Raw genomic sequence first — 20916 nt, forward strand, 5'->3', positions numbered from 1 at the left:
CCCTTTGCTGCCCTCTGCTGCCCACAGCGAGTGGCGATTAATCCTCCAGACCCAGATGGCCCATGAGCTGGTGCCTGGATCATTGCAGTAGTCTTCTGGCTGCTCCTTCGTTTAGTTCACCAAACAAATCATAGCCAGATAAATCTTACTGAAATATCATTTCACATGAGAATCAGCTCAGTCGTAGTAGTTAGGTGTAGAGACTGGAGACAGCCTGGGTTCAGTTCCAGCTCTGCCATTCGTTAACTGTATGCCTTTGCGCGAGTTGTATGTCCTTGGACAAATTAGTTAAACTCTGTATGCCTCAGTTTGCTAGCCTGAAAAATGGGTTGATAATACCCTTGTGAGGTAAGTATTATTATTATCAGGATTAAATGAAATAAAATGAGAAGAGTTTAGAACAGTATCTGGCACATAATAAGTGCTAAATAAATATTAGTTATTGTTATACTTATCAGACGCTTCCTTTTAGGATTTACTGTAGGCCAACATTTTCCAAAATGTGGGACTCCTAACACAAGGTGATATTAGATGGATCAAGAATATGGCATTCAATAACATGGACCCCGGTGAGAAAACTTTTTAAAGCTCTTTTTCTACTCTTCTCATTATATCTACAGTGTTTCCTCGAAAATAAGACCGAGCTGGACAATCAGCTCTAATGTGTCTTTTGGAGCAAAAGTTAATATAAGACCTGGTATTATATTAATATTACATTACATTACATTACGTTACATTACATTATGTTATGTAAGACCCGATCTTCTTTTACTATTGTCCGGGTAGGTCTTATTTTCGGGGAAATACGGTAGGTAAAAGTGTCTGTTTGGTATTAGAACTCTTTAACCCTTTTCTAGCACTTGTTAACGTCTCTTTTTAATAGAGGGAGGCCTCTCACTTAGAGACAGCTACAGGCTTTGAGAATTTAATAACACCATTTTCACACTATTTTCTACTTTTGGCAAATGATGCTGGTTTCATTTTATAGCAGTATTATAAAGTTTCTTTTAAAAATTAATCTAGGTTAAAAAGAATTGAGTTATAAATGATGTAATACAGAATTGTACACCTGAAATCTATGAAATTTTACTAACAATTGTCATCCCAATAAATTAAAAAAAAAAAAAGAATTGAGTTCCTAAGAATGTTGAGTAAATCACGAACAAATCAGGCTATCATTTCAAATATGGCAGAAGTCATGAGCATGGTACTTACATGCCTGAGGTTTGAGGAAACTCCATGAGGAAACACGTGCTTGGTGCCCTCCTGGTTGGTCCTCAGCTGGTCTGAGACCCTTTTCTCTCCTGGTGGGTCACTGTTTTAGCCAGGCTGTCCCACTGAATGCTAACATTTCTTGAGCATTCCTGCCTTTGAATTTTTTCTCAAGAATGCCCTCCAGGTTCCACTTTCCTGAGTTTCATTCATCCTTCAAGGCCTTATTTAAAACTAACATCCTCTGTAAGTCCTCTCTGAGCACCTTGCTCCGATCCTCTCTCCTTCCTCCAGACTTTATCATGTTTGTCACCTGTTCCATTTATTTGGCAGTCATTTTTTATGATATCTATGATTGTTATGTACATGTCCTGTTCCTACAACTAACTGGAAGAAAAGGATTGGAAGTCTCCCTTAGGGTGGGGACAGTGTTTTAATCATCTCAGAATCCCCTTTAGGGCCTCATACAGTGCCTTGGATGCAGTAAATATTGCTAAATGATTTCTGTGTGTCTGTATTAAGGTATCATTTACATACTATAAAATTCATCTGTTCTGAGCATGCCATTTGATGATTTTTAATAAATGTATACCGTTGTGAAACCAGTACAGTCCAGTTTAAAATACTTTAATCACCCCCAAAGTTCCCTCCTGCCCATTTATAGTCAATCCCATCTTCTACCCCGGCCCAGGCAATAATTTATCTGCTTTCTGTCTCTGTAGTTTTAAAGGTATTTCACAGACATGGAATCATATAATTTGTAGTGTTTTCTGTGTGGCTTCTTTCACGTAGTGCAGTGTTCCTGTGATGCATTCATGTTGTTGCATGTATTAGCACTTTGTGCCTCTTTATTGCATTGTAGCAATAGATGGACCACCTTTTGTTTATCCATTCGCCACACAGTGGGCTTTGGGTTTGTTCCCAGTTTGGGGCTATTGGGAATAACTATTTGATGAATGTTCACGTGCAAGTCTGTGTGAACATGTTTTCTCACAGGTAGACTTAGAGGTGGAAATTGCTGGCTCCTCTGGTAACTATAAGGTGAACTTTTAATGAAACTACTGAACTGTTTACCATTTCACATTCCCACCTGCAACATACGAGGGTTCCAGTTTGCAGCCTCCTCACCAACACTTGGTATTATCTGCCTTTTTTCCTTTCTAGTGGGTGATGCGGAGTGAATCAAGGATGGCTCTTGGATTTTCAGGTTGAGCAATTGAGTGCTCAGTGCTACCATTTAATGGAGGCTGAAAGAAGAATGAACTTTTTTGAGAAAAATAAAAAGTTCTGGTTTGGCCAAGTTGACTTTGAGGTGCCTATTAACCATTCAGAGGGACTGTTAAATAGGTAGTGGGATGTCTGAGGCCCCCTGTGTTCATTCCGTCTTCCTGAATTCATTACATAATTGCTTCAATTTTCTGTTCACTAGATATGTATCTGATGATCTCCACAAGTCACAAAACTTCGTCTGATGTAAATTTCCTCATCCATAAAGTAAAATGACCTGTCTTTCTCCAAAGGTTGGGTGAGGAGTGAATGAATTAATGACTGTAAAAGTGCTTATTGTCATGGTTATTATTATTACATGATTACCATTTGTTTATTTCATTTTTGTGTTCATTGAAGCTTCTAACCCTATGTTTTGCACATAAGCGGTGCTTAATAAATACTGACAAGAAATAAATGAATACAGGTAATGATTAAATTTGTAATGGTGGACAGTGGAGAGAGGAGAAAGAGGAAAGAAAGAGAAAAGAGACAGGAGAGAGAAGGAGGGAGGGAGGAAAAGGAGGGTAGGGAAGGGAAGAGGACGGGAAAAAGAGGGGTTATAATTTGGATTGGCTTTAGGATAAATGGCCACCACAATTCCATATTAGAGCTTTGTGGAAAGGCAATTTATCTTTTATGTTATGACACCAGGAAGAAACATGGAAGAGTCAGGATTTGGGGAGATATTTAAATAATAATAATTCCTTTTGTTGCTGAGTAATAACTAGTCCATTGTATGGATAGACCACATTTTGTTTACATACAATTGATGGACATTTGGATTGTTTTCACTTTGGGGCTATTATGAATAATACTGCTATGATCATTTATGTACAAATTTTTCTGTAGACATATGTTTTAACCCATTCTGACAATGTCTTGTCTTTTAATTGGTGCATTGAAGTTTAGAATGATTATTGGTATATAATTACATAAATATTTACCATATTTGTTACTGTTTTCTATTTTGTTGCCCTTGTTCTTTGTTCCTGGTTTTGTCTTCTCCGTTTTTTCTTTTTGGTGGCTTTAACTGAGCATTTTATATGATTCCAATTTTTTTCTCCTTACTCAGTATCAATTATGTATCTTTTATTTTTACTTTTTAAAAAATGATTGCTCTAGAGTTGGCAATAAACATTTGCAACTCACCGAAATTCAATTTCAAATACACTGTACTACTTCACAAGTAGTGTGAGTACCTGGTAATAACAAAATAATCCTAGTTTGTCCTGCCTGTCCCTTGTATCATCGCTGTCATTCATTACACTTATATATAAGCATGCATAAGTGTATATATACACGCACATGTATACACAAAGGATATAATCGAGGATATTGCTGCTATTATTTTGAACAAACTGTTATCTGTTAGATCACTTAAAATAAGAAAAATAAAAAATTTTTATTTTACCTTCACTTACTCCCTCTTCAGTGCTCTTTATAATGCAGATATGTTTCTAATCATGAAAAGATGTTGGGTTTTGCCAAATGCTTTTTCTGTGTCTACCGAGGTCATAAAGTGTTTTCTGTCTTTGTTCTATTCATATGTGATAGTACATCGATTGGTTTTTCTATGTTGAACCAACCTTGTATCCCTGGGATAAGTCCCACTTGGTCATGGTTTATAATCCTTTTTACATATTGCTAGATTCAGTTTGTTAGTATTTTGTTTGGAATTTTCACATCTATATTCATACGGGATATTGGTCTGTAGTTTTCTTGCAATATCGTTACCTGATTTTCTTTATTGTTTTCGCTATTTCATTTATCTCCACTCTAGTCTTTATTATTTCTTCATTGGTTATTTAGGAGTGTTACTTAATTTTCAGATATTTGTGATTTTCCTAATCTTTTTAGGCTGTTATTGATTTCTACTTTTATGCCATCATAGTTGGAGAAATACTTTGTATGATTTCAATACTTTCAAATTTATTGAGGCCTGTTTTATGGCCTAACATATGTTTTGTCCTGGAGAATATTCTGTGTGCACTTGAGAATGTGTTCCGCTGTTGTTAAGTAGAGTATTCTTTTGTGTGCCCATCAACATAGATTTATAATTATTGCTTTATGTTGTTAGAAACGTCTGTTAGATCTAGTTGTTTTGTAGTGTTGTTCAAGTCTTCTCTTTCTGTGCTGATCCTTTACCATGTTTCCCTGAAGAGAAGACCTAGCCGGACAATCAGCTCTAAAGTGTCTTTTAGAGCAAAAATTAACGTTAACACCTGGTCTTGTTTTACTATAGTATAAGACTAGGTCTTATATAATTTTTGCTCCAAAAGACGCATTAGAGCTGTTTGTCTGGCTAGGTCTTATTTTCGGGGAAACACAGTATATAGCTGTTCTACCCATTATTGAAAGTGGAATATTGAGGTCTTCAACTATTATTGGGGAATTGTCTATTTCTAGAATTGTCTATTTCTTCCTTCAGTTACTTCATTTTTTGTTTTATGTATTTTGATGCTCTTTTGTTATATGTGTATGTGTTTATACATATATAATGTATATGCATGTACGTTTATATATGTTTATAATATATACATATATAAGTTGTATCTTCTTGATGAATTGACTCTTTTATCATTGTAGAATGTCCTTATTTATCTTTAGTAACAGTTGTTGTCTTTAAGTCTATTTTGTCTGATATTAGTGTAACCATTCCACTGTCTTATAGTTGCTGTTTGCATGGTATGTATTTTTTCATCCTTTTACTTTCCACCTTTTTGTATCTTTGAATATAATATGTGTCTCTTGCTGACAGCATATAGTTATATCATTTATTTTTATTTATCCTGCCAATTGGATTTTAATTGGAGTCTTTAGTTCATTTAAGTTTAATTTAAAAACTGATGAAGTTGGATTTACATCTCTCATTTTGCTATTTTCTCTGTATCTTTGTTTTTTCTCTCCTTTGTTCTTCCACTACTACCTTCTTTTGTTGTAAATAAATATTTTAAATTGTTTTCCTATGGTAACATTTTAATTCTCTTATTTATTTATTTATTTTTAGTGGTTGCTCTGGGGATTACTGTTAACATCTTAATTTAGAGCAATCTAATTCAGATTAATAGCAACTTAATTTCAATAGTATAGAAAACTTTGCTCCTACGTAGTACTTTCCATCCCTCCTTTATCCTGCTGTCAAAAATTACATCTTCATACATTTTGTGCCCATCGAGACAGATTTGTAATTATTGCTTTATGCTGTTACTTTTTCAAATCAGATAGGAGAAAGTGTTACAAACAAAAAATACGTGTACACAGTCTTTAATATTTGCTTTTATAGTTACCTTTATTTGTGCTCTTCATTGCTTCATGTGGATTTGAGTTGCTGTCTAATCTCTTTTTACTTCAGCCTGAAATAGAAGTTCCTTTATATTTCTTATAGGGCAGATCTGCTAGCAATAAACTCTGTTTTTGTTTATCTGGGAATGTCTTAATTTTTCCTTGATTTTTGAAGGAGAGTTTTGTTGATGTAGAATTCTTGGTGGATTTTTTTTTCTTCTTTGAATATGTCATCCACTGCCCTGTGGCCTCCATGGTTTCCAATGAGCAATCAGCTGTTAATCTTATTGAGGCTCCCTTGTGTGTGAGGAGTCACTTCTCTTTGCTGCTTTCAAGATTCTCTCTTTGTCTCTAGTTTCTAATAATTTTATTATAAAATGCAAACCCCCTGTCATCCTGCCCATGTTTCACCATCCCTATTTGAAAGGATAGCGTGGAACATTTTTGTTAGTGCTTTAATTCAACCCTTATATCTCTGTAGCATTTCTCTGATCTATCAATTTTATGATTTAGTAATACATGGTTTTGTTTTTCATTATCATATTTCGTTTTATGAAACTTTAGAGTGATAGTTATGTGATCCATTGCCATAATTCATTCACCTAATAGATTTGTTGAGCACTTGCATATGAAAAGATCTATGCAAGACTTTCAGTTTTCTTAGATGAGTGACAGATGGTCCTGCCTGTGAGGATGACACATTTGAATGGTAGAGGACACATACTCAACTAACTGCTATACAATTGCTGTGGAGGTGTACTGAGTATAAACCGTATTTTTGGAGCACAGAGGAGGAAGTCACTGATTTTTATATTTGATAGAAAAGCGAACTGAGGGTTATATAGATTGGGCAATTTGAGACTTTTACATAATTTAGAGAGACAGAGCCAAGGACTAGAACCTATTATTCTGGGTTGTTTCTATGAAACCATGGTGATTATAGAGTGTAGCTGTTCTGTATTTTCAAGCATCAAAGGTAAAAAGAATTCTTAAATGAAATAGCAGAAAATGATTTGGCAGAAGTTGATGATGTTGGTGATAGGACTTGGGTAATGTACCCCCGTTTCGTGTTTTCAAATGTATTAATTGATCCACAAAGGACGTGTAGATAGATGTGTGAAAGCGCAGACCAGCTATTTTACTTCAAAAGATATGCATGCTACAAATAAAATTAACAGTATTTATTTATACTTAGTAAACATACGAATTTAGTAAACAAGTGACTATGAAACTTGAGGTTCAAAAATATTAAAATACATGTAATTTTACTAAATCCACCCTGTTTTCTTTCTCTTTTATTTGATATTTGTGTTTTGAAAAAAACTCCTTTCCGTCATCTCCAGTAAAATTTTGGATAGATACAGTTTCTATTAGAGTTTCCTTAATAATAGGAATTGCAGATCATTCAGAACTGTTCTTTTCCCATAGGGTAAAGCATGATTTATTTGGGCATAGAGTTTTAATTTTAATCTGTATGCCTCCTTTTCTATTCTCCCATGATTCTTTGCAGCACGGCAAGAGAAAGCAAGTCTTGTAAAAAGAAATACAGTATGTGGTGCTTATTAAAGTTACGTACATCTCTTCTCACAGGAGAATTTTGATTAACTGCAGGTTGTGCATATGTCGCATATGGACATTTCTAGGGAACAGATTCCTTATTGCTGAGCAGTGAATGGCTTCTAGTACTTCATTATTGCTCTGGGAACATGTTAGTAATGATTATGAAAGGTAGGATACCATGAAATCTGTAAGGTGATTTGGCAGAAGTCGATGCTGTTGGTGCCAGGATTTCGGTACCGTGCCGCAGTTTCCTGTTTTCAGATGTATTAATTGATCCGCAAAGGACATCTTTTGGAGACAAGAATTCAGACAGACTGGCACAGGCTGGACCCCCGCCAAGACTGCTCGGAAGGTTGCCATACTGGGAGCAAAAGAGTGAGAGAGAGAAAGAGAGAGAGAAAGGGAGAGAGAGAGAGAGGGAGGCAGAGGGAGAGCTGAGGAAAGAAAAAAAGGCAAGACTTGGCACAGCTCAGTCAAATCAGCTTCTTTTGTCTGCTTTCTCGGCTTGAGCTTCAGGAAAGAAAACCGTCCTGGGGTACAGAAAAACTCAGAACTTTTTGGTTTTCAAACTTAGAAGGCTTTTTAAGTCTCTTGGGCTATTTGAAAGTGTTGGTACATATAATGACGTTTAGTCACCAGTATTAAGGGAAATAAAAGCCTGTTTCAAAATGAAGCTTCCACAGTGTCCATGCATTTGGGAAATACTGTACTTGATTTTTTGCATGTATGATTATACCATGAGAGACAGGATTAATGTAGAAGATGGCAAGGCAAATTTGTATTTAGAGAGGATATTAATTTTCTACAAAATAAAAGTTTGTTCAACAATACAAACCTGCTTTCAAATCAAATCAGACATCCTTCGGAATGTGTTCAGAACGTAAGTTTTTAGATTTTATTTTATTTTGTTTTTCCCATTTGTAGACATTCACTTTTCAAGGAAGCTTTCTAAGATTTTATGCAACCTAGCCAGGAAGGCAGAGTAAAAGTTGTTTTATCTATGTGTTTAAGAAAACGTTTTCTTAAAGCAACAGCTTTTATTTCTGCTGCTTCGTGCTGTCCTAAAGTACATCCCCCAGCAATGAGTGACAACACTGAAGACCAGAAAGGCAAGCTGAAGACACCCGACTTCGCTTGAAGGGCAAACAAGAAATGTGAGCTTGGTCATTATTTTTGTGTGTGTCTTTGCTCTGAACCAGTTTTTGGAGGTGGGTGGGGAGGTGGGTGGGGAGGTGTCTAAGTCTAAAAGATGTGTGCGATTAGGGAATTCTCATTGTGAGAAGGAAATGGTAAAAGGTAATTTTTATGATGTTGGCAAAAATGGCTGGGAATGATAGAGCATAGAAATTTAAATCTTTTGGATAAGTTGTGCTTGAAATACATGGAGAAAAATTGCATTATGTTTAGCTGATTGTATCATAAAACGATTACTATAGCTCGGCTCTCTCAAAATGTTTTTAAGTAGAAGGAAAATATAGAAAGTTCATCGATTTTCTTTTCAGTACTACCCGGTATTTTACTTACATATATACTTTATATCCAATTTCTTTAACAATACATACTTCCTATTAGGCCCGGTTATGGTTGGATTATGATAGTTCTGCTCTTAAAAATCAGCATTGTAGTAGGAGAGGTTAACAGTAAGGCACGTATTTTTGTGGACCACCCTCATTGTAAGTATTCTATTTCTAAAAGAAGAAAGTTTGAGTTGTAGGAGGTTCTGACTTTCTGTAATATTATATTTTCTTTTTACTTTATATGCTAAAAGAATACAGGAAAATCATATATATTCACGTAAGTGCTAATCATTTTGGACAGTATAAAAGACTGCTCCAGGATGCTTTTGTTTTGAGTATGTAATCGTGGATTTGTTAATCCTTTCACAAAAATTTTTTTTGTTTGTTTATAGCTTTATATTACTGTGCGCCTTCAATAATCAATTGTTTGAAATGGTTTTTATAGTATTATCATGACAGCAATTCTGAGAGTGGCATTTAATATATAAATACTATTTAAAAATATATGAAATCTACGAAAGGTGTTTGCATAGTTAAGATTAAGTATTTCCTTCAACTTTTTTTTTTTTTTTTTTACTAATCACCATCTTGATCTTCCATACAATGAAATCACTTAATGGTTATGTGGGTTGCCAAATGACAACCTTTGTTTTATAAGCTTCTTTATCCACCACCTCGGCTGATGCTCCTAAAATGGACGCCAAGACATAAAAGGCAATGCTGCTAGGCACTGGAGAAGGAGATGTTTTGCATGGCCACAGGCTTCCTTTTTGAACTGATCACAGGATCATGTACGCCTGTGCTGAAAACCAACAGTATGTGACACAAAAAGAAAGTTCAGTAAATAAGTTTAAATTTGAGCTGCATTTTAATAGTGACCGTCTTATTACCGATTTTTATGTACTTTAATTTACCTCTTAACCAGGTTTGCTAAATATACAACTTCGTTCGTTTATTGAAGACCTTTGGCCCTGCACGTTAAAAGAATTATTTGCTAGCTTGTTTCCTAACTTCTTTGCAGCGAACTCAGTAAGAACAAACTTATTTTATATCCAGACTCTTTCATGTCCAATTATTTTCTAACAGTATAATAAAAAATAAGTCAATTAAAAAACAAAGGTGTCAGAACATACCTTAAGAAATGTTTTTTTTTATTTTTATTTTCAGTTGACAGACAATATTATATTAGTTTCAGGTGGACAACATATTGATTATACATTTACATAACTTATGAAGTGATACCGTGACTAGCCTAGTACCCACCTGGCACCATACATAGTGATTACAATATGAGTGACTATATTCCCTAGGCTATACTTTACATCCCTATGACTATTTTTATAACCGCCAATTTGTACTTCTTTTTTTTTTTAAATTTATTGGGGTGACATTTGTTAGTAAAATTACATAGGTTTCAGGTGTACAATTCTGTATTATATCATCTATAAATCCCATTGTGTGTTCACCACCCAGAGTCTGTTTTTTTTCAAGAGTGGTAAAGCTATATTTTGTAGTATGTATTAGACTCAAGATTTGATAATAAATATTAGCTGTAATACCCAATAAAATTTCTTACCAACGTATTCTCTCTGGTCTACTTGTTACATATCTTAAAATGAAAAAAAGTCTCATGTTAAGATGCTCCTGGTTAACTGGGTATAACAGACATTCCTTTGTACAACCTTTTTTTAAAGGTATTTTGAGAAATTGTGTGGATTACATTTTAAAACACGTGCATGTAGGCTTAACATAATGCATTCTTCTTTACTTTTAGAACTTTTATATTACAAAAACATTGACATTTACGTTATTCATTATTTTCCTATTAGTATTAATATTTCAAATCTTATTTTAAAGTATGTAAATACTCATGATTATAAATGAACTAATTCTACCTCAGCATATGTTCATTGTAGTTTGAATTACATAATGTTTTGAAGTAGAATTAGGACAGAAGTGGGTTAATATTTAACTGCTACTTGATGCCTATTATTAAGTCCTATTTAGATGTATATACCTAGCGTATAAACATATAATTCTATAAATTAATGCAAACCTCTCAGGGGACTTTAGTCCAGCATTTTATAATTATTCACTCATTTATTCATTTAAACAAATGCTTATTGAGTACCCACTTATGTATGCTAATGTTTTATTGATGAAGTTATTTTGGGTAATGGGGAAGGAAGTCATATACATGGCGGAAGGAATAGATTTAAAGTATATGTACAAAAGCCTAGAGAGAAAAGAGCACTATTGTAACAAGATTTATTTCAGTAGATTAAAATATGTTAACTTTTATTGCATAACATATATATTATAGAGTGTTATTAAAAAAATCAGGAGATTAGTTGTAGCCTGTATAGCTATACGACTTTGTTTTACCATTATTTAGGTTGTTGTGTCTTATTGGCCAAAAAGCCTCAGTAGTTCAAGTCTTCTGACAGATGTGTAAAATAAGCAATTCAAATGGTGTGAGGAAGAAATTGAACAGGGAAGATTAAACCACTGCTCACATTCTAGATTTTACATATGTCAAAGTAGGTATCATTGGACTTTCAAAGATGTGGCTGCTATGTAAAAAACAATGGCCTGTTTATGAGTGATTTTCTTTCCTTCCCTTCCCTTCCCTTCCCTTCCCTTCCCTTCCCTTCCCTTCCCTTCCCTTCCCTCCCCTCCCCTCCCCTCCCCTCCCCTCCCCTCCCCTCCCCTCCCCTCCCCTCCCCTCCCCTCCCCTCCCCTCCCCTCCCCTCCCCTTCCCTCCCCTCCCCTCCCCTCCCCTCCCCTTCCTTTCGCTTCTCTTCCTTTCCTTTCCCTTTTCCCTTTCTATTCCTTACCCTCCCCTCCCCTCCCCTTCCTACCCTACCCTACCCTACCCTACCCTACATCTGTAAGCCAGAATGGTCCTTAGAAAGTAAATTTGCTGGGGGAGGTCTATTTTAAATGGACCAATCAGTTTACTTTCTGTAATTTCTAATGTTATGGGTTTGTTTGTTTGTTTGTTTTTTCTTTAGCTTTGTTCAATAACATACTCATTAGCACAATACACCTATTGACTCTAGACATAAATGAGCCTTTAACTGATTTATTCCATGCAGTTTTTTTCTAATATAAAAAGACGGTATAGGTGTAGATTCTGAAGAGGAGATACAAGTCACATGAGCCAGGGAGATGAACTTGGAAGCTGTTGTGGTTGCCAAGGCCGGCGTCAGGGCTGGTGGCTGATGGGCTGGTAGCTGGTGGGCTGGTGGCTGGTGGGCTGGTGGCTGATGGGATGGGGATGAGACATGTTTCAGCTGTAGATCTGGACTGCTGAAGTCACTCGACAAATATTCCTAGCGGACCTGTTCTGTGCCAGGTACTATGTTGGATATCGGGGATACTAAGATGTGATTTCTGCCCATAAGGAATTCATAGTCTTAAGTGGAGATAGGGGGGAGGCTAAGAATAACTGATAAATGTATTTCTCTTTATAGTTTACCTGTTACCTCATTTAATTCTAGCAACAGTGCCTAGCACAGAGACTGGTACGTAATGCCCACCCAATAAGGATTTCTTGGAAGAAGAAACCAAGTTGTAAACCAGAGTATTATCTTCTTGGGTCTTACTTGATCAAGAGAATTTTCTTCTCATGGTTGAGAGACAAAAAGCACTATGCTTTTATCTTGAGTCTGTTCTGCTGGTATGTGTTTAGATGGGGTGGAGGAGGGGAGGGCCACATTCTTTGTCACTAAGTTAGAATTCCAGGTAGCGGTTGGAGACAATATAAAATAAGGACTTGACTGGTCCACAATAACCCTGAGCGCGAGTCCCTCCCACTTGGCCCTCCAACGTCTTGCATTCCCCCTCTCCCTGTGTCCCCAAAGGATCCCAGCACTGTACCTTGGTGGGGTGGCCTAAGCATGGAGCAGACCAACTGATGGTCTAACAAGTTTAAAGTCTTTCTTACGAGCATGGGAAGAAGGCTGAGGGAATTGAGAGAGAGAGAGGGAGAGGGGGAGAGGAAGAGAAAGAGATGTGAGGAAAAATTGTGCGGAGCTGAGGGTACTGCTCAATAGCCGGCTTCAGTCCTATCACTAACTTTGCTGAGTGCGTGAGGGCGAATGTGGGATCTTGGGCTTAGGCTGGAATGTCAGAAGCAGCCCGCATCAAGAGTATGATAAGCATTCTGAAGGGCTGCTGAGGCCAGTGCACGTTGAACAGCATCTGTCTAGGTCTTTCTCCAGGGGTGTTTTGAGAACTAGGAGAGGGAGGGGCAGAGTCAGGACCACTGTGTGCACTGAGGAGGTGTGGGGGCTGAAATTCAGTCCCCATTTTCTTGCCCAAGCCCTGTACCTTGGTCGGCTAGAGGAAGGTATAAAGTCAACATGGGTGCAAGTGGTGGCCCTGGAGAGAGGGAGCATGAGGTGAATCCAGGCTTGGAATTGGATGAACAGGAATGGAAGAAGGTCAGAGGGTCCAGGGTGGGGAAGGAGGGGCAGCATTCCAGGATGTGACTGTCGGTGTCTAGATGGTGTTGGAAATGTTACTGGAGAGTTCCAGAGAACATGCTGGGACCAGGAGACATAAGTGCGTAGAAATGCTGGGAAAGTGAAAGAAAAGGTTCAGAGAATACTGAAGTTAGGAGTTTATTTTGAAACCCAACAGATGTGAATAATAGCACCAACTGCAGGGCATGACTCTGGTTGGTCACTGGTTTTGCTAAGGTCATTTTATTTCCCTAAAAGCAAGTGTGGAAAAGGAAAAATGTTATCTGTTTGTGTTCTGTGTTCTACAATGTTATGAGAATTAAAATTTTCTGTTTTATAGGTAAGAATCTTTTGGCGCTGTGTGATTAGAATTCGCCTAATACATGTATCTTGAGGTTTTATGGGAAATGTTGTGGTGTTACAGTTTAGGGTTTGAAGGAATAGTCCCTCTCTAGTGATACCATGGTTTTTATCTCATACGTCAATGGTATTTGTATCTCTTTTCCCATTAGCCTCTATAAGTTATTTGCCCTTACTTGAAAATTTGATCAAATTGTTATCAGAAACTCAGGAGTGCTTTATTCCAGTGCCTTTGAAACAAATAGTCCTTTACCAACAAGGGGTATAGAGAATGGGATTCACAGTCTCACCAACCTCAGTCTAAAAATTTTGACTCCATTTTTAATTTGTTGAACTTTGGTCAGGTTACATAATCCCAGTTTTCTCATTTTTCTTTTTCAACAAAGGTTTTTTGTTGTTTGCTTTTTGTTTTTTTTCATTGGGGTGACAATGGTTAGTAAAGTTACATAGATTTCAGGTATACAATTCCGTAATACATCATCTATGTGTATCATATTGTGTGTTCACCACCCAGAGTCAGTTCTCCTTCCATCACCATATATTTGATCCCGTTTACCCTCATCTACCACCACCCACCCCCCTTACCCTCTGGTAACCACTAAACTATTGTGACGTGTCTATGAGTTTTTGTTTCTTTCTTTCTTTGTCTTGTTCCTTTGTTGTTTTCAGTTTTATATCCTACGTATCAGTGAAATCATATGGTTCTCGACTTTTTCCATCTAACTTTTGCTTAGCGTAATAATTTCAAGATCCATCCATGTTGTCGTAAATGGCACTACTTCATCTTTCTTATGGCTGAATAGTATTCCATTGTGTATATATACCATGTCTTCTTTATCCAATCATCTATCGAAGGACACTTTGGTTGTTTCCATGTCTTGGCCACTTTAAATAAAGCTGCAATGAATGCACATATGTATGGAGCACATATATGATAAGATATATGGAGCACATATATCTTTACGGATAAATGTTTTCAGAATTTTTGGGTATATACCCAGGAGAGGGATTGCTAGATTGTATGGTAATTCTATTCTTAATTTTTTGAGGAACTGCCACACTGCCTTCCATTGTGGCTTCTTTAATCTGCATTCCCACCAACAGTGTATGAGGGTTCCTTTTTCTCCACAGCCTCTCCAACACTTGTTACTATTTGTCTTGTTGATGATAGCCATTCTAACTGGTGTAAGTTAATATCTCATTGTGGTTTTTATTTGCATTTCTCTGATGATTAGTGATGGTGAGCATCTCTTCATATGCCTATTGGCCACCTGTATGTCGTCTTTGGAGAACAAGCCAATTAAAAAATAGGCAGAGGACCTGAATAGATATTTCTCCAGTTTTCTCATTTGTAAAATAGAGATCATGTTATCTTCCTTGAAGGTTCTTAGGAGGAGAAATAAGGAAATATGTGCAAAGCTCTTAGCATAGTGCCTGGTACATAGTTAAGTACTCAATAAATGGTAGATATTGTTATTTTTTAAATTAAATTTTAAAAAACTGGTAAAAATACATAACCTAAAATTTACCTTCTTAACCATTTTTAAGTATACAGTTCAATGGCGTTCAGTACATTCATGTTGTGTTGTCATCACCATCATCCATCCACAGAAATCTTTTCATCTTGTAAAACTGAAACTCTCTACCCATTTGTCAACAACTTCCCATGCCCTGCACTCCTAGTCCTTGAAAACCAGCATTCTACTTTCTGTCTCTATGAATTTGACTGCTCTGTGTACCTCATATAAGTGGAATTGTGTCCTCAAGATCCATGCATGATGTATCATCAGAATTTCCTTCCTTTTTAAGGCTCAGAAATATTCCATTGTATGTATACCACATTGTGTTTACTTTCTTCATCTGTCCATGGTCACTTGGGCTGTTTCTACCTTTTGGCTGTTGCAAATAATGTTGTTTTGAGCATGGGGATACAAATATTTGCATGAGTCTTTGCTTTCAGTTCTTTTGGGCATATACGCAGAAGTGGAGCTGCTGGATCAATAGACAGTATTAGCACTCATATCAAGTTACATTTTTGAAAAACTTGTAAGCTGAAATGATGTAAGTTGAATTTGATGTTCCAGCATAGATAGTGGTATAATAAATAGAAGGTTATAGACTTGACTAAGAGCTCATGATGTCTAGCTTTTTGTGGAAATAACCCAAACACCATGTTTGTCATCTCTAAATTATTTTGTAGAATAGAGTTTTTCATGGTGTGTTAATCAGGGCAATAGTCTAATCACTATAAAATAGTATTTATACATTATCATGGGATGTAATAATCATTTCATTTTTTTTACACAAAGTGGTTACTTAGCATTCTTACCATTTCTGGTTTAGGGAACTTCCTTTAGCTGTTCTTTTAGGGTAGGTCTGCTGGCCACAGCCTCGTAGTTTTCCTTCATGTGGGAATGTCTTGATTTCCCTTTTTTCCTGAAGGATATTTTTGCTGGATATGGAATTCTGGGCTGACAGTCCGATTTTTTCCCCCAGCATTTGAAAAATGTTGTGCCACTTCCTTCTGCCTCCGTGGTTTCTGATAAGAAACCTGCTATCATTCCAAGTGTTTTTCCCTTCTAGGTAAGCTGTTCTCTCTCACTACTTTCAAAATCTTTCTCCTTCTCTTTAGTTTTCAGAATTTGATTATGATGTATCTTGGCATGTATTTCTTTGGCTGTATCCTGGGGTTCACTCAGATTTATATCTTCTGCCAAATTTGTGAAGTTTTCAGCCATCACTTCTTCAAGTACTTTTTTAGGCCCACCGTCTTTCTCCTTTCCTTCCAGGACTCAGATGACATGAAGGATAGATCATCTGTAGTCCTACAGGTTGTTGACATTGATCATTTTTTAAAATCTGTTTTTTTTTTTGTTTAAAAAATTAGGTAATTTGTATTGTTCCTATCTTTAAATTCACTGATTCTTTCCTCTGTCATCTTCATCCCACCTAGTGAGTTTTAATTTCAGTGATTGTATTTTATCTGCTATTGTTTTGTTGAGACTTTCGATTTCTTTCATTTCTTTCACGTGTGCTCATAGTGGCTTGTTGAAATGTTTTTATGATGCCCGCTGTAAAATCCTCGTCAGATAATTTCAGCATCCATTTCATCGTGGTGTTGGCATGAGTTGATTGTATTTTGTCATTCAAGTTGAGTTTTTCCTTGTTCTTGGTGTGATAAGTCGTTTTGATTATATCCTGGACATTTTGGGTATTATGTTATGAGACTCTGGATCTTACTTAAATCTTCTGTTTTAACAGACCTCCTCTGACATCATTCCAGCAGGGGGAAAGGGACCACTCCCTCATTATTGCGAGGTGGTGGTGGAAGTCCAGGCTCCTCATTGGCCTTTATTTGCAGCCCGGTGTGGAATGGGTGTCTTGTTCCTGCTGGGTTGGGGTAAAGTTCAGGCTCCTTATAGGCAATACTGTTATTTTTATTGTTAGTTTTGTAGTTAGTTGATGAAATAACGTCAACAGTCCCTGAGCTGTGTATTCCTTAAATTTAGCTTATATTGGTGATACTTGTGTTTGACAACTTATTTAATGATAGTCAAATTCTCAAATGAGGGACTGAGCTCTCTCTAATCACTAGACCATGAAGATTTGTATGTGTTTACCATTAGCACGTCAGAGAAAAGATTTTAAGTGAAGAAACAGGATTATAGTTTCTACTTTATGATGACTTCAGAAATTCATTTTTAAAAGGAGAGCAAAGTCTGTCTATTCTAGGTTTGCGTTTTCCCCATTAGTAACATACTAGGTTCGTCAGACTTTTGTAACTTAGTTTTTAGAAGAGATCCATATATTAGCAATAGTCAGAAGACATGCATCTGACTGGAGGCTTAAAAAAATTCATTAAGTACTTCATTTCATTTGCTAACTCACATCTATGGTGTCAGGTCAATAACACAGATCTTAAAGGTGATGCGTATGTCTTTAGAATAATAGATTTTCAGGGTTCTTAATGGTTATCTATGGTATAGTAATGACAGTGCTGGACCCCAGGACTGGATCATTTACTAACTGGGTGATCTCGGAAAATTCTCCAAAACTCTAAAGGTTGCCTTTTCCTATCTAAAAACTTGGTGTCATAATACCTAAATCCAAAGGTTACTAAGAGTATTAAATGAGATAATATGCCTCAAAGCAATTTAACTGATATGTATTACACAAACCTGAGAGAGAATTATCTAGTCTAGCTACTTCAGACATAGACTGTGAGGGGTAAAGATAATGCACCTAATTCTGTATCATTTTCAGCTCTGTGTACCAATAGACGATGGGTGGGTTATACGCATGTAGTTTTAAATGCTTTAAAAAGTTTTAATCATGGAAAACTTCCAAACACATAGTAAAGTACTGAATAAAACAGAATGAATAACCGTTTACTCATTATGCAGAATTAACAAATGCCATATTTATTCTCTTCAGATCTTTTTTTTGTTTTGTTTTTAAAGAAAAGAGAACATTAGGGATTTAACTAAAGCCCGATTCATCCCTCAAATTGGTATAGACCATTTCTATGCACATTTTTGTACTATTACTACATATATATGTAGCTATAAACAATATAACTATTGTTTTACATAATTAAAAACTTATATGAAATGATTTTATACTGTTGCTATCCTTTTGCAAATTATATATATATATATTTTTGAGATTTATTCATGTTGCTACTGTAGGTCTAGTGCTACAGTATTTCATTTTAGTTTATCTATTCCTCTGTTGATGGACATTCTGTTTTTTGCCTTGTGCTAATCGTGCTATAATGGCCAAGTTGCATGTCTTCTACACATATATTGTGATCTCTTGGTGAATTACCTAGACATGGAGCTGAATTGCCAAATATGTCAACTTTAGTCAATAATGCCAAATTATTCTTCAAAGCGCCTCTACCAGTTAACATTCCTGTATAGGGCATCAGAGTTTTCATGTCTCTGCATTTATACTTTCACCAATATTTGGTAGTATTAGACTTTGAAAATTTTGTCAATCTGATGGTCAGGAAATATTTTTCTGTTATTTTTATTTGTGGACCTGAATACTTAGTAAGATCAAGCATCTTTTAATTTTTTAATTTTTATTTTTTTAATTAAAGTTTATTGGGGTGACAGTGGTTAGCAAAGTTACATAGGTTTCAAGTGTACAATTCTATAATATATCATCTATATATCACATTGTGTGTTCACCACCCAGAGTCGGTTCTCCTTCTATCACCACATACTTGATTCCGTTTACTCTCATCTCCCCCACCCCCTTACCCTCTGGTGAGATTGAGCGTCTTTCTATATTGACAGTTTTGATTTCCTTTTCTGTACATTGTATCAGCATATCCTTTGCACATTTTTCTTTTGACTTGTTTTATTCTGATTAATTTGTAGTATATTTTATAATCTAGTCCTTTATTACATGGATTGAAAATATCTTCTCAATGTTTGGTTTATTTTTTCATTTTCCTTGTAGCAACTTTTGAAATAAACTATGATATATGTTTGAAAAACTGTAACACTTTCATTTTCAGAGATGATTTTCATGATAATACTTACAATCCATGCTTTTGGATGTAGCAGAGAGAGCTGATGGAACTAATATTTCTTTGAATGCACCAGATTTTCCTCCTTAATTAATATCCAGAGGATAAAGTTTATTTTCCATATAGACTTTTGGTCAGCTGAAATCTTTGTCAGATTCTTAGTACCTCAGTACCAGTTACTGAATTAATGACCACTGTGAAGTTTTATTTTGTTATTTGCAGAACCCTTTACAGCACTCCAATAACATGGGCACATTCCCATTACACCAGCAACGTTACCAAATGGTTCTCAGAAAGAATGTTCTGTTGATCTGATTACAGTGATTTCTATACAATGAATAATCTCAGTGCAGTAAGTGCTTTCTCCTTTCTGTAACCAGTCCTCTTGCTACAGAATAACTTAATTAAGAAATTCAAAGTGTTGGGACAAGTGGAGTTGTTGTGCCACAGACTCCTTGTGTATCTTTTGTTGTGCAATCAAGTAGCACTTATTCACCAACTTTCCTCAGCTGTCCTGTCTCAACAAAACCCACCTAATCTCCCAAATCACTTTGCAGAATAAAAGAACACACAGAAGATACAAAAACCAGGAGTACTGGTGGCAGGTGGTGGATGTTGTACATGCAACCTTCCCTCTTCTTTCCCTGCCAGTTGCTATTTATATGTGACTGCTGTAATCATTATATATTATTTTAAAATCTGAGTGTGAAAGTATACATTCGTCACTACACTGTAGGAAATTGAGTTCATCAGCTATTTGGCACCACTGCCTGTTGGATGGTAGTTTGCCATAACCAAGGGTAAAGTTTTAGGTAGAAATTCATAACTAATGAAAGACTGGACTTGCAAATCCAAACCTATAGGACAAGCCTCCTGGTCTGGATTTTGCCGACTTGCCTTTCTTGAGGGCAGTGGCCTTTGTGCTTCGCTCAGTGCATGTTTGTCTTATGTTTGTGTGCTATTTAGTGTAGTGAATGGAACCTCCCAACAGCACAGAAGGAAACCAGCTAAATGTCTTCTCATGGGCCAAGCTTTATAATTCTTCCTTCTTCTACTTTCTGAATTCTTCTCTGGAATCAAGCATTTGGCAATAGTCATTCCTCCACTTTTAAAAGTTTTAGGGAAAACTTTAATAAAGAATATGTGAAAATAATGAGTATCATTTGTTTAATGACAACCTCTGTTTTCTCTGGTATCTAAGTTACTGCAGCTCTGTGACTCTCTCTCTCTCTTTAGGTGAGAAAATTGAGGTTCAGAGAGGCTCAGTGCCTGGCCTAGTTAGTGACAACACTAGGGCTAAAATCAAGTCTTCTGCCTCCAAATACCTTGTTTATTCCATTGTTTGGCGTTTGTTCACTCTGTGATGGGGTCACTAGAAGAGCAAATTGCTGCTATTATAGTAGCTCCTTCCATACACCACTTGGGACTGTGTATTTAGGTAAATCCTCTGCCCTCCATTCATTCATTCATTCATTCATTCATTCATTCATTCATTCATTCATTCAAGCAGTGTATCATCATACTTTTAATATTTGAGTGTCTACTAGAGCTACGTAATAAGGATACAGTGATGGACAAAACATAAATACTTTGTACCTTTGTGGAGCTTGTAGTGTAGCGGTGAAGAAAGACCACAAGTAAATTCAATCAAGTGTAATGATGAGTATGACAGAAGAAGAGGTCCTGGTTTAAAAAGCCTCCTTTCCCT

The 20916-nt window shown here is 36.2% G+C and overlaps 1 protein-coding gene across 5 annotated transcripts in view; it reads left to right on the top strand.

Annotated features, from left to right (window-relative positions):
• MSRA (methionine sulfoxide reductase A) overlaps positions 1–20916 on the top strand; it is a 354068-nt gene that overhangs the window by 26284 nt on the left and 306868 nt on the right. Inside the window, exon 1 of one of the 5 annotated variants that reach the window (XM_081076542.1) lies at positions 6474–8203. The exons of 3 other annotated variants lie outside the window; for them this stretch is intronic. In XM_081076542.1, coding sequence (XP_080932668.1) covers positions 8191–8203 — 13 coding nt within the window. In that variant the 5' untranslated portion in view covers positions 6474–8190. Of the gene's footprint in view, positions 1–6473; positions 8204–8580; positions 8620–20916 lie in introns of those variants that run through there. One more of the 5 variants, XM_081076543.1, reaches the window with a different exon arrangement.

This window comes from Rhinolophus hipposideros (assembly GCF_964194185.1).
Source record: "Rhinolophus hipposideros genome assembly, chromosome: 16".
Lineage (NCBI taxonomy): Eukaryota > Metazoa > Chordata > Mammalia > Chiroptera > Rhinolophidae > Rhinolophus > Rhinolophus hipposideros.